At 38.9% G+C, this 14,759-nt stretch overlaps 1 protein-coding gene across 3 annotated transcripts in view; it reads left to right on the top strand.

Annotated features, from left to right (window-relative positions):
- Cul1 (cullin 1) overlaps nt 1-14,759 on the top strand; it is an 80,567-nt gene that overhangs the window by 57,470 nt on the left and 8,338 nt on the right. For all 3 annotated transcript variants that reach the window (XM_021164540.3, XM_021164539.3, XM_029478301.2), the window contains exons 7-13: nt 142-305; nt 5,422-5,584; nt 6,181-6,311; nt 11,765-11,872; nt 11,950-12,056; nt 13,453-13,501; nt 14,080-14,211. In XM_021164540.3, the coding sequence (XP_021020199.1) occupies nt 142-305; nt 5,422-5,584; nt 6,181-6,311; nt 11,765-11,872; nt 11,950-12,056; nt 13,453-13,501; nt 14,080-14,211 (854 nt within the window). The remainder of the gene's footprint in view (nt 1-141; nt 306-5,421; nt 5,585-6,180; nt 6,312-11,764; nt 11,873-11,949; nt 12,057-13,452; nt 13,502-14,079; nt 14,212-14,759) is intronic.

The raw sequence follows: 14,759 nt of genomic DNA, 5'->3' as shown, positions 1-14,759 counted from the left end.
TAGTAAATAATAGTTACCTTACAACCCACCATTTCACATTGATCTTTAAGTGTAACTTAAACTGACTGCTACACCAAAGTATTGTCTGTAAAATATAACAAGAAATACGGTAATTGAAATATAGTTCATATTTATTTCTAGTGGAATTGGGGCTGAATGAAGATGATGCGTTTGCAAAGGGCCCTACGTTAACAGTGTATAAAGAATCCTTTGAATCTCAATTTTTGGCTGACACAGAGAGATTTTATACCAGAGAAAGTACTGAATTCTTACAGCAGAACCCAGTTACTGAATATATGAAAAAGGTAAGCTTAAACATAGTATGTAAAGTGGATATAAGTTAAATAGTCGTCACTCTTCCAGAGAGTTCTTGGCTTTTCAGTGCTCCTCACCAGTCAGGCGTGGCACTGCTGTCGCACCATGTCAGCAGGCCTAGCTCATAGAACTCTCCAGGGGACTTTTATACATTGAGAGTCATGAGTGAGTGTTCCCCTGCACATCCAAGGAGATGCCTTCATAGCTGCATGCCTTCCAGGTTTTTGCATTGTCTTCCCTTGAAGTGTGGCCCTCAGGATTTTATGTCAGTGAGAAAATAAGCAAATAGTCCTAGATTTGCTATTTTTTGCTTCTGCTGTTTTTCTCCTAAAATATTCCCTAAGAGTCATACTTTAACCCTTCAAGTTTAAATTAGGAAGAAGGATATAAATCTGACTTAGGAGAAGATCCAAGGTGGAGGCAAGGATTCTAACTTGCTCTTTATTTACTACATGATGCTTCCATGAACTTCTAATAGGATTTTTCTTTGCTCTCTTTCTTAGAGATTCAGGTATTCTGGATATTGGGTCTGAGGAATGACTATGTCAAGAGATGGCAAGTTTTCTGCTATATAGTACCGGCTAATAAATAATTTTTAGGCTTTTCATCCTAAGATTTCTTCTGTCATTGTTCACCTCTAATGTTAAGAAACAAAAGCAGTCATGGAGATATAGAAATAAGCAGGAAACAGATGCAGCAGGATTTGCCAGCAGATTGTATATATAGTTTGGTAACCCTCTCATCTGTATGTACTAAATTTTTTTTAATTTATTTTTATTTTTACTTTTGGGTTTTTCGAGACAGGGTTTCTCTGTATAGCTCTGGCTGTCCTTGAACTCACTGTGTAGACCAGGCTGGCCTCAAACTCAGAAATCCACCTACCTCTGCCTCCCAAGTGCTGGAATTAAAGGCACACACCACCACTGCCCGGCTTGTATTAAATGTTTAAGAGTCGAGGTCATGCCAAGTCTAATACCTACTTTGCCCTCTCTTAGGCAGGAAATGGACTGCCAAGTCATTTCCATGTTTAAAGAAAGAAAATATAAGCTCAACCACTCTGCTTCTGACATATAGAAAGCCATGCCCAGCTTGTGGTGTTCACAGTGCATTTTCGTATGGTGCACTGAATATAAGTGGGCCTTCTAAGTTTGAAATTGAAAGTCAGTTACACATTTCTGATATCTCAAAATTCAACAGAAGTAGAACTAGTCGGTTGTATATGCGGGATAGTGGTAGTTCTTTGTAGTAGATCTTTGTATCTGTTTTGCATGTGACTGAGACCTAACCAGCTCCTTAAGGGTATTTGAAACATAATCTGTTTTGAATCCTGGTATTGCTCATTATTTAATTTTGTAGTATGACTGTAGTCTTTATAAACAGGTCTCTTACTGAACTCTGTTTTAAATCTTTTTTTTTTTTTTGCACTTATTTTGTATGAGTGTGTACATGTATGTGTGTCTTTGTGTGTACATATATAATGTATGTGTGCCATGTTAGCATATGTATATGTATATGTTCTTTTACCATATAGGCACCAGGGATTGAGTTTAGGTCATCAGGGCTAGCAGTAAATATCCTTAACACTACTGAGCCATTTTGCCAGTCCAGTAGAGATTTTTTTCTTAAATTATATCTTTAAAGTAGAATCTTCCCCAACATTGCACACCACTATGGTGCCAGCCTGCCCTTTGTAGACAACGTTTTGATTTGTTGTGATGTATGCTGCCCTTGGAGATAAGAGGAGTAGTAGTAGTACCTCAACATAAGGAGAACGACTTTTAGGACAAAGCTGCATGCACACTGTAAACACAGAAATCTGATTTTTAAAGTTTTACAACTTTGAAAATAACAGTGTCTGGTGGGTGGGTGTTTGCAATCTAACCTCTCCTCAGCCTCCAGGAAGCTCTCTAAAAGCATTCAAAGTTTGGTCCTGACCAACTTAGAAGTCTTATTAAACATGACTTCGCATCTTATTCAGGAAATCCATAATTCAGGCTCTAAAAACCAAACAAAAACAAACAAACAAACAAAAAGAATGACCTTAACGGTTCTGTTCCTTATTTTCCTCACCTGTGAAAGGAGAATAATAATATCGGGTGATAGTGAGGTCTCTGAGTTTACTGTCATCAGGTAGGTGTATTTTAGTCTAAACAGTTGATAATGATTGGTCCATACAAAAATGCTTTTGATAGCTGAATAGCTACAAACAATTTATTAACAGCCATATCAACACTTTAAAAATCAATTTCATGTGATTGAGACTAATCTGACTTAAAATCAACAAAAAATGAACATGTTTGAATATTTTAAATTCCTAATCTTTTTATTATTTAAAAATAAAACATGAGCTCAAAAGATTGCTCAGCAGTTAAAAGAGTGGGTGTTACTCTTGCAGAGGACCTGGGTTTGATTTCCACATGTTAGATCACAGTCATCTGTAATCACAGTTCTGAAAGATCCACAATTCTCTTCTTGTCTCTGTGTGTACTTCATGCACATACTGTACATGCAGTCAAAACATTCACATACAAAAAAAGAGAGAGAAAGAAAATGCCTTGTTTCATTAATTTTTACCAACCTTTCAGTTCTGTTTTTTATTCCTTTTTGTTTTGTTGATAATTGTTTCTAATGGAGTTAATCAGGGTCATTTTCAAGAACCTTAGGGTACTTAATCATTTAAATATGGTCCTGGTGTTCCACATGGTCTACATGAGACAGCAATGGTTAAGATACCTGCTGTCACAAATTAGTTCCCAGTTAGGGACCTGGTACTTTTTTTTTTTTTTTTTTTTTTTTTTTTTTGGTTTTTTGGTTTTTTGAGACAGGGTTTCTCTGTATAGCACTGGCTGTCCTGGAACTCACTTTGTAGAGCAGGCTGGACTTGAACTCAGAAATCCGCCTGCCTCTGCCTCCCGAGTGCTGGGATTAAAGGTCTGTGCCACCACACCCAGCGGGACCTGCTACTTCTTTTCTGCCACTTGGCCCCTGCAGGAAGCTCTGTAAACTCACTATAGCCGGCATCCCCATGGAGAATTCACAAGGACATCAAAGCCTACCCTCTCTTCTGAGAAGGAGTAAGTTTTGTTTTCCTGACCAGGATGATGTATGTTCTTCCAAAAACAGATCGACTTAAAATAAGAAAAATGATAGTATCTTGGGTATTCTAAGAAAGAAGACCAACATGTGGATACTTCATTCCTCCTTAGAATAGAGAACAAAATACCCATGGAAAGAGTTTTGGAGACAAAGTTTGGAGCTAAGATGAAAGGATCCAGAGACTACCGCACCTGGGGATCCATCCCATAATCAGCCACCAAACCCAGACTGTACTGCATATGCCAGCAAGATTTTGCTGAGGGGACCCTGATATAGCTGTCTCGTATGAGGCTATGCCAGTGCCTGGCAAATACAGAAGTGGATGCTCACAGTCATCTATAGGATGAAACACAGGGCCCCCCAGTGGAGAAGCTAGAGAAATCACCCAAGGAGCTGAAGGGGTCTGCAACCCTATAGGAGGAACAACAATATGAACTAACCAGTATCCACAGAGCTTGTGTCTCTAGCTGCATATGTAACAGAAGATAGCCTAGTCGGCCATCATTGGGAAGAGAGGTCCCTAGTTCTTACAAACTTTATATGCCCCAATACAGGGGAATGCCAGGGCCAAGAAGTGGGAGTGGGTGGGTAGGAGAGCAGGGTTGGGGGAGGGTATAGGGAACTTTCAGGATAGCATTTAAAATGTAAATAAAGAAAATATCTAATAAAATAAAATAAAAATAAACAGCTACTAAACAGAAAAAGAAGAAGAAGAAGAATGATAGTTCATTATTTATCTGCTTTTACTTACCAGACCAGAATGTTGCTGTGGGTTTTTGGGGGGCATGGGGGCTTGTTTTGCTTTGTTTTGTTTAAACTTACACATTAATGATTTGGAATATTTTAGTGGATAATATTTTATCAAGTGTACTATGAATTACTTTGATATTTGAGTTTCTTACTAGAAATGTATTAACTTCTAACATTTTGTGGGGTTTTTTTGTGACTTATCTGTTCCTCGTTCCAGCGTTTTTTAATATACTTACTGCTTTGTTAGAGGTCATTCTGTGTTTAGGATATGGACTTGGTGATTAATACACAGTTTACTGTTTAAGCTTACTTTGCATGATAAGCTTTCTGCTGAGTATGCTATGGCTCTAGCTGCTTTCCTGTGATTGAATAACCACTCGTGATCATATTTAATGGTCCAAGCTTTGCCTAGTCAGTTTTCTGGGTATTGAATGTTTATTCAATTCTAATAGTAATTCTCCAAATTTTTCCACAATTACACTAAATCTGAAAAGTCTGTGTGGAGAGTAAAATACAACTTTTGTCTTCTCTTATTCAGATCATCTGAATAAGTCAAGACTTAACTGCAGTTTCTTCCTTGTTCTGATGTCTTCAGTGACTCTACCCCCACATGTTTCTGGTGACAGATTCTAAAATATACTGTCTTTCTTGAGTTTCTGTTGTGTTAAATTGTCTGTTAGCCTCTCTTTCTTGGAAAGAAATTCAAGAAGTTGACACGCTGTGGTGTCCAAGTGGGCTTTAGAAGTGTGTTTTTAGTGGTTGACAAGGGAAGGCTGCTGTGTTCGTCCATCCTTCCTTTTTTTCCTTATTACTGATTATTATTTCTGAATGGTCATTTCTAGGATCATATTGGTATGACCCTTGACTTCAAACAGCTTTCAGACCAAAGTAGAGCTTCCTAATCCAGTGTTCGAATGCTGAAGAAGACCTGTAGGTTTTTCCCACAGGGGTGGGGAATATTGCCTTCAAGATGTGAAATACCATTTACCCAAAGAAAAATGATAGGAAGACATATGAACTGTTAATTATGATAATGTTCTTAAGGCACTTAAAGGACTAGAGCCTGTATTTCAGAAAGAGTAGAATAGACCAGTGACTTTATAATATGGTTGGCAGTCACCCTACAGTCTAAAGTCCTATTTCTCTTTTCTTAATCATGCTTTACGGGAATATTTGTGAATTTAATTTGTTGTTCACATACTAGTTCTTTAAAAGTGAAGCAAGCCATTCGTTGGTTTACTTTGATTGAATTCTCTACAGGCTGAAGCTCGTTTGCTTGAGGAACAGCGGAGAGTTCAGGTTTACCTCCATGAGAGCACACAAGATGAACTAGCACGGAAATGTGAGCAGGTCCTCATTGAAAAACACTTGGAAATTTTTCACACAGAGTTTCAGAATTTATTGGATGCTGACAAGAATGAAGGTGAATATAATTTGTTCCATACACTTCTGTTGGTATTACCAATGGTGGGCAGATTTTTTTGTTTTGTTTTATGTTTTGAGTATTCCTCCTTCTATCCTTTTAAAAGATGAAAAGATGTTTTTGTTTTGTTTTTAGTTCCCTTATTTGCTCCTCGTTGCTAGTGGAGCTGTTAGTGATTCAGTCACATAGTTTTGGGATTTAGGACTTTCCATCTTTAACTACCATAAATTGAAAACATATGAAATGAAAAATTTGAGGATTCCTTTTGTGACTTACAGTTGAAAGAGGTATCTATCTATATTAAGTTTATTTTTTTAGGCAAATATTTTAGTACCTTTTTGGGGGCATAAATAGCTTATCAAGATTTTAGAAAGCATCCAGTGCTTTTTCTCAATGGTACATTAGCAGATTCTCCTGGTAAAGGAGAAATATAATTTTAATTACCTGACCCTGTTGTTGATTTTAACAAAGTACATCAGATCTAGAAGATGATTTCCTATTTCACAGTGTTTTTCACTTGATATAAGTACTTAATGAACAGAATAAGTATGCACAGTTGGTTTCCATGCATAAAATTGGTTCCTTTTTTCTTTCAGATTTGGGCCGCATGTATAATCTTGTATCTAGAATTCAGGATGGCCTAGGAGAATTGAAAAAACTACTAGAGACACATATTCATAATCAGGGTCTTGCAGCAATTGAGAAGTGTGGAGAAGCTGCTCTAAATGTAAGTAGGACCTGACTGAAAAGCAATTGAGCCCGTTATTTTCACATGCCAACTGCAGGTGTGTGTGGTGAATCTTTGTACAGTTTTACCGATACAGAGAACCTGTTTTGACTTTTGAAAGTAGAATGTTCACAAAATCCTTAAATTATTCTAGCATTGCCTCCCTTCCAGCCCCCTTTAAGATGGATTTCATGATGTAGCCCATGCTTGAATTTACAGAGATCCATCTACTGCCTCTTCTGCCTCCTTAAAGATTTGCACCACCACACCTAGCTCTCTCCAGCAGCTTTTTAAGTATTGATAGTCTCCTTTTTAATTTTTATCTTCTTTTAGTGTTTCTGTCTGAATGCATGTATGTCTGAGGAGGTCAGAATAGAGAGGGGCTCAGAGCTCCTGGAACTGGAGTTATGAATGGTTGTGAGCCATTGTTTAGGTGCTGGGGACTGAACCCTGACACTCTGGAAGAGCATCCAGTGATCTTACCTGCCTCTAGCCTCTCTGTTTTTTTATGTTTTTTTACTTTGTTCATTTATATTTTTTCACTGTGTTAAAAAATGGGTTTGTGTTTATGGGTGTGGTACCCACAGAAGCCAGATTTGTTGTGAGTCACCCAGTTTGTGTGCTGAGAACGAAACTCTGGTCTTCTGCAAGGACAATACATGTTCTTAACTGATGAGCCACCGCTTAGCCTAAATTTGTGAATGATAGGTCTGAAACCTTGGGAGAATAAGAATAGTTTAGATTTTTCTTGTGGAACAAAACTACACACAAGCACAGAAAAACATACAATAATCTTTAAACTTAAATTTAAAATCTAGCATGACAAAACTCATTTTATATCCAGGATACTCATTTTTTTTCCAACAAAAGGAAGAGTTTAGTCATTCTGTAAGGGAGCTCCTTATGGAAGCAGTTCATTCCCAAATTAGTTTTTATTCCACATCAAACTAAATTCTTATGTAAACTGTGTTGTACAGTGACAAGTACTAAAGTGACCCCCCTGTTGGTTCAACCTTGTCTCTCACTGTCCAAGCTTTGTCAGATGGGCCATGAATTCAAGACCATCCTGGACTACCTAGTGCATTCTAGACCTATTGAGTTCTAGGTTAGAGAGTAAGACCCTATCCTAAAAAACAAACTACAAACCTAGATCTTAGGCCAAGCAAATGTTTGGAGCTAAAAGGAACAGAGATTGCAATAAAGAGAATAGATAGCGTCTCTCTTTTTTTTTTTAAACAGAGTTTATATTTATTAGGTTGGCCGGGATATTTGGCATAGGATAATGTCTCTTAAATGACTGGTGTTTGTCTCTGCTTTTCAAGCTTTAAGCTACATGCAATCTTATTTCTACTAATTGACAGAGAAGAAAAGGGCTATTAAAAGTGTGAATCTGTACTATGTAGTGTGTGGGACCTTATGTTTATTTCCCTTTTCTCTCCCCAGTTAATATCAAAGTTAGCTTTATAGCTAGGCATGGTAGCACTCGCCTTTATATCTAGCACCCAGGAGGCCAAGACAGGTGGATCTCTGTGAATTTGAGGCCAGCCTGGTCTACATAGTGAGTCACAAGAAAGCCAGGTCTGTGTAGACCCTATTTATACCAATGAATGAATGAATGATTTTTATATTCCTGAACACACATGGGGTGGCTTGGTGGCTGATAGAGAAAGGAATTTCAGGATTAAACATTTAGTGGGTGTGCTACAAACAGTTGTCTCTTTTTCTGCAGTTGATGGTTTGTGGTCAAGGCGTGTGTTTCTGAAACTTTGGCTTTATGTTGAGGTAGATGATTTATATGGACACAGAGTTACTCAAAAGGCCAGGTACTTAAGGATAACAGTCATACTTTTATCCCTAGATGATTGTATGATGTGTTTTCTTCTTCCTGGGAACAAACTATAATTTCTTTCCCCTAATTTCCAAAAGGCAGATTATCCAGAGTGTTCAGGAAGAACCTACGTATCCTGTAGTAGCTGTGTTGATAATGGTTAACTGCTTCATTACAGAGTTTAACAAGTTAACCCTGACCCAATGAAAAATGCAGATTCAAACTTTGCTCTTCAAGGTGGCTCCAGGCTTAGCTTGAAAGCATTGTTTAAATCTATTAGAGGACCATTTTACACACATGAAGAATGAGATGTTTCTTTAAAAGCCTAAAGAATCCCAATTTATCTCTTATGACAGTATTCTTGAAAAGTACTGGGTCAGAATTTGGGATCACAGCTGATCCTCAGAAGTGGTGTCTAAGTCTTACTATACAGCTCCTCTTATCTCAGCCTCCCACGTCATCCTACTATATGGGCATATGCCTCACTGCCTGAATCAGGCCTTTGTGAAGACCAGTGTTGGTTTTCTTGTGTGTGCTTTGGAACTGGGGATATGTACATATGTGTGTACCAGTGCATGTAGAGGCCATAATTCAATGTTTAATGTTGTCTTCAGTTACTTTCCACCTAGGCAGAGAGAGATCCCACATAGCCCTTCAGTGACTGTGAATAAGCACAGTCTAAAGAAATAAGTCAGGATTTAAGGAGATACTAGAAAGATTGGAGATAGCTGAGCAGATGTTGTGAGAACGTGGAAGCATGTTAATTATGTCAACTCTACTTGACGGACACAAGGAAAGCTGCTAAGCATATTATTATTAATAATCATGTAATTGACAAGACTAGATTTTTATTCAAAACATTGCTACAGTATAGAAAGTGAAACAGGCTGTAAGCACTTTGTTAAAACAAGATGAAATGATAGTGATGAGGGAGGGGAGTTGATCACTTTGTAGCTTAGGAAATATGGAACCCCATGACTTCTGAAGGTCAGGCTGTGCAAGCTTGCTGGGATTTTTGTCTAGGTTGTTAAAAGTGTCAGTCATGGATGATATAACAGCTTTCAGAATCACGGACATTTAATGAGAGAGATCTCTTGGGAACTGAGAGGAGCTGTGTTTCTTATGCAAAAAACCAAAAACCTCTCATGTGTTGTTATGGGTGTGGGCCAGATTTAACACTATTATGTTCATTTTGTTTTAAACCTCAACTTTTTTTCTCAAAGCCAGGCATAGTTGTGCATATTTGTAACTCTACCATTCAGGAGGCAGAGGCAGAGTCAGGAACATCAGACCTAAGGCCACCCTTGACTATATATAGTACATAGGAGACTAGCCTGGGCTATGAGACCCTGCCTCAAAACAAAGAAAAATAAGAGTTTGATTTGGAGGACCCATAGTGGAATGAAGAAACTGACCTCCCAAAATTGTCTGAGCTCCATACTGGTCTTGTGGCACTCCTCCTCCATATTACGCATGTCATACATACTCACTGTAATAATGAACTTTCTAAATCTACTTCGGGGCTTGATATCTGGTATTGTTCTTGTCACCCATACTCTACTGGGTCTTCTCTATTATGAGGAATCTAGAATCAATCTGAAGGCTACTTTATTCTTTGCTAAGCATTGCATGTCCACGTGGGAATTTTTTCTAGGCATTTACTGAGAAATTTGATTCCAAATCCTGAATCTGAGGGAAAATTTAAAAAGATGAAAAAGCCAGAGAAACAGTTACAATTCTTCTAGTGCATAACAATAAATATAGAGTCAATACTGACATCCAAGACTCAATCTGTAAATCGCTACAAAGATAAGCGAACAGGTGTGTGGGGGTAAAGCTAAGGTCAGTACTTTAGGAGCCACAGTGAGAGGTGGGAACACGTGGTAAGGGATCTCGCCTCTCAATAAATGGGCGTTTATCGCCTCTCTACTGCTAAGCTTTAGTCACTGTAAAATAAAAAAAAGTACCGGAATGTGTGTGTGTGTGTCTGTGCACGCGCGCGTCTCTGTCAGTCTATATCTATCTATATATATATATTTACCTTGTATGAATCCTCTGAGTCATAGTCCCCAAAATAACAGGCTTTATAAGCAATGTGAATCTTTAAAGTTAACAAGCAGTTGGTTCCTTTCAAGGATGTTAACGATGTTAGCATCCTTATGGGAGCTGGGTGGTCCTAGTGGTTATGCATTTTCCTGTGGTTGGATGCTCACTGTAGGCTAGAGCCTTTTGTAAACCCAATGACCATGGAAATCATAAGTGAAGAGAATATGAATGTTATGCAGTAATTTGATGTGAGATCAGAAATCAGTTTAAAACCTGAGTTTGCCAAAGTAATATGAGCTTTAATGACAAACCAAAACTAAGTCAAGCAAAGGGAAAAAAATGCATTTCTTAAAAAAGAAGAGCCCATATGAAGCAAGGTGCATGCTTGACTTGTAGGTGCTCTCGGATGCTTTCTTTAGAGTGGTGCCATCTCTGCAACATACAGGAGTAGTTGTCAGGAGACAGGGACCAGATTATCTGATTGTATCAGGTAAAGACCATCTTTCCATCTCAGTGAAATTGTATCATCATACTATATACTTTTTCATAATAATTTTGCATCTATTTATTATATTTTTAAACAAGGCATCCCTGAGTGTATAGAAAATTACTGTATCATAAGATTCTGGTTTTATTCATGATTAATTAAAAAAACATAGTATTAGTATTAATTAAAAAAGTAATTAGTATTTAGGGGTTTCTGTTTTCTCATTCCTGAGTTGTGCAAGACAGTGTGTCAGGAACTGGGGTCTGGACACAGTGGTGGCAGCAGGGGAAGGTCATAAGCTTATGGTAAGCTTGGGCTACATTGAGAAAGGCTGTTTCAAAAATATCAGCAGTGAAATTGTACGTCAGGAATTTAGAGGCATTGCCAGAATATTGGCTTTCTGTGCACCTGAAGCTCCTGGTTTAGGAAGGGCTACTCAAGAGCCTTCCTGCCTCTCTGTGTCCATTGGCTGGGTCTTTCCATTTTGAAAGCTGAAGAGAACATGCCAGACTCAGAAGTCATCTCCCTGGGTCCTTACAGGACTCAGCTGCCACTTACTTTAGTAAGAAGTGTAACTTAAGTTTAATTATATAAAGTGGACATTAAAAATTATACCTGCCACACATTGGTCCTTGGCTGGCAAATAGTGACTGCTACTTGACCATTGATATTGATTCCTTCTCCATCCATTTCCTGTATCTTCTACCATTACTGTCCCCTTTAGCATCTTCCGCTATTTTCTTTTGTCTGAAGAGTCCCTGTTGCCCACACCAGGAGTCCCCAGTGCTTGTCCCTGACCTTGGCCACACAGTTTCCATTGTGTGTCCCCATCTGTGTTCAGACCTGTCGTTTGAAAAAATCAAATTTCATGATCTTTTCAAGTTTTTTTTTTTTAAGGAATTTAATTTTTAATTTGAAGAATTATTTTTGTTTTACATGGAAACATAATGTCCTGTGTGTTTTAGTGATGGAACCAAAAGTATTTCTGATCATATTAACTTCTTTGAAGATGTAGTTAAAACTTGTAGAACATTTTGCAGCAGTGAAATGTGTGGTTTTGATTGTTTGTTTTTGGCTTTCCCTCTACCTAAGGACCCCAAGATGTATGTGCAGACAGTGCTGGATGTTCATAAAAAATACAATGCCCTGGTGATGTCAGCATTCAACAACGATGCTGGCTTCGTAGCTGCTCTTGATAAGGTAAGTGTGTCACTGAGATGCCTATTGAGTATGTAGGTACAGGACACCTTTTCTCTAACTGTCTCTTATATACACAGGCTTGTGGTCGCTTCATAAACAACAATGCGGTTACCAAAATGGCCCAGTCATCCAGTAAATCCCCTGAGCTGCTTGCTCGGTACTGTGACTCCTTGTTGAAGAAAAGGTACTGACTTGGTATTGTATTTTTCCTAGTACCCCTATTTAAACTGGAGTTTAATACAAGGGATCAGTATTTGCATTACACTTACTTGTATTGCACTACATTGTTAGAACCTGCATCAACTCCCACTGGCTTTCTGAACAGTCGTAGAAAACTGAATACTACAATATGGATTATGTGTTGGTCTACATTTGACAGAGCTGTTGTGTAGCTCAGGCTAGCCTCAAAACTCCCAGCAGCCCTCCTACCCACAGCCTTCCACATACTGGGTATATAGAGCACACCACCAAATTCAGCCATGTGACTATTTTAAAGTTTTGTTCTTATTTGGTCATTTGTTGGTGCTAAATACACTTCATTTTCCAGTCACCGTCTACTCACCTGACATTTTCCTAATCTTCTTAGCTGTATTCAGAGCTAGAAGCAAGTGGTATAATCAGGCATGGCTGCCTCCTCTTCGGTATGTTCCCTTAGCTTCTCTCCCTGTCACAGTTTTATTCCTGCAATGTTCAAGGTTTGCCTCTGTCCCACAAACCACATCACCAAATGCTATAAAGGGGGCATAGGTCCCCAAATTTTACTGATTCTGGTGTCAGTATATTTTATAAAGCTCTCTAAGGCTAAGAAAATACCCACAAATGCCAATGTGAACAATGACAGTTTAACTCTCAGGGCCAGAGCAATGGATCAGCTGTTAAGGACACTTGCTGTTCCTGTAGAGGACCTGGGTTTACTTCCTAGTATCCAATTGGGCAGCTCACAAACATTTGTAATTCCAGTTCCAGGGAATCTGATGCCTTCTATTGGCCTGCATAGGTTCCTGTGTGTATATGTGGTGCTCATATAGACAAGCAGGCATACACACATACACATAAACCCTTTTTATTTTTAAGTTAACAAGTCATCATCAGTGAGCTGGAAAACAATTGTACAAAATGTAGGCCATGCAGCATTTCAGACTGTGGGCGTAGCTCAGTAGCAAAATCGAAACAGCTCACTATTGGGAGAATTGTGTTACATGCTTTGTACGTGGTGGGGAAACATTGGGTAAGGTCACTTGCTATCTCAGATTGTAGGGAGCAATTGTAAGAATGCAGCTCACTTACTGATATTTAAGTGGGTTGTCTTGAAGAGAAACTTCATAATATTATAATTAACTTCTGTCAGTTTTCATCTTAGATATCCTAGTGGCTATTTTGTAATCTCTTCCATGATGGGGTACAATGTGAGACTGCCAGATTGCCTTAGGAGAGGAAAGTGACCTCCCCTAGCTCACCAGCTGATCTGAGAACTCATTATTAAATACTTGAAGCCACATGTGATACTGCTAGTTTGGCAGAGTGGTATGTGTGCACATCTGCTTGCTTGTTTGTAAACACCTTGCCCTTTTAAATTTCAGTTCCAAGAACCCAGAAGAGGCAGAACTAGAAGACACCCTCAATCAAGTGGTAAGGTGTTTCATGGCCACACCCATTGCCCTTTGTAAGGCTCTTTTTATATTGGGCCTGAAATGTGCAAAGTCATAAGTATTTTGATTTTGAATTTATGGTTTTACTCCTAAATTTTACTTTTAATGTTGGTACTTAGCTTCTTTTTTGTTTTAAATTTTCAAAGATTATTTTATTGTATGCATATGAGTGTTTTGCCTGTGTACATGTATGTATACGTACTACATGTGTGCTTGTGCCTGAGGAAGTCAGAAGGGTGTTCTATCTCCTGGAACTAGAGATGGTTGTAAGCCACCATGTGCTAGGAAGGGAACTCAGGTCCTCTGCAAGAACAGCAAATACCCTAATCCTCTGAGCCATTTCTCCAGCCTTAGTACTTTGCTTCTTGCTACTAAGTCTAGTCCAGTCAACTGGGATTTAAGGAATGTGTGGCACTATTTATTGTGAACATTTCAGGGTGAGTTTGTGCCAGGTTAGAACATAGGCCCACCCAAAACCAAGCAGCTCCTGGAGGTAGCTAGAGACAAATCAGCTTGTGAGTTAGTTTCACTAAGGCGTTCTTTCCCTGACTTTGCCAGATGGTGGTCTTCAAGTATATCGAGGACAAAGATGTATTTCAGAAGTTCTATGCAAAGATGCTTGCCAAGAGGCTGGTACATCAAAACAGTGCGAGTGACGATGCTGAAGCAAGCATGATCTCCAAGTTAAAGGTACTATTTTTTTCCTGGAGAATCCCAATTTCCTCAGAGTTTATTGACTTGGTTCGTGCAGTGTGAGACCTGCTTTCCAGCCAGGCCTCCGGTGCTTTCCTTCCTCTGCCACCCTGTTTAGCCCTTCCTTGGCCAGGCTCTGCTCACCTTTGCCACATCATCACCTACCTCCCACACACCCAGCCTTGTTGGCTCTGTGTGAATGCTTAGTGGTTTTTTTAGCTCAGACTCCAAAACAAAATACCATGGGCCAGGAAACTTAAGCAAAGAAATGAACTCTCCATTCTGGGGACTCAGAAGTCTTAAAATCTAGATCTTGTTTCTGAAGCAGGCTCTCCTGGCTCTCAGTCAACCACTGTTTGGCCCATTACTCACAGGGTAACATCCTCTTAAAGAGGCAGCCTACACTCATGAACTCACAAGGACTCATCTTCAGACACCTCCACCCCAGAGGTTTAAACGTCAGCAGGCACATTCTAAAAAAGACAGTTTAGTGGTAGAATAAGGGACAAGCAGGTTATTTGGGCTATTGGAAGGGTTTGGTTTGA

This window comes from Mus caroli, unplaced genomic scaffold, assembly GCF_978045245.1.
Source record: "Mus caroli unplaced genomic scaffold, Mus_caroli_1 scaffold_7, whole genome shotgun sequence".
Classification (NCBI taxonomy): Eukaryota; Metazoa; Chordata; class Mammalia; order Rodentia; family Muridae; genus Mus; species Mus caroli.
Note: the sequence above shows the minus strand (reverse complement) of the source record. Positions and strands in the feature narration are given on the sequence as shown.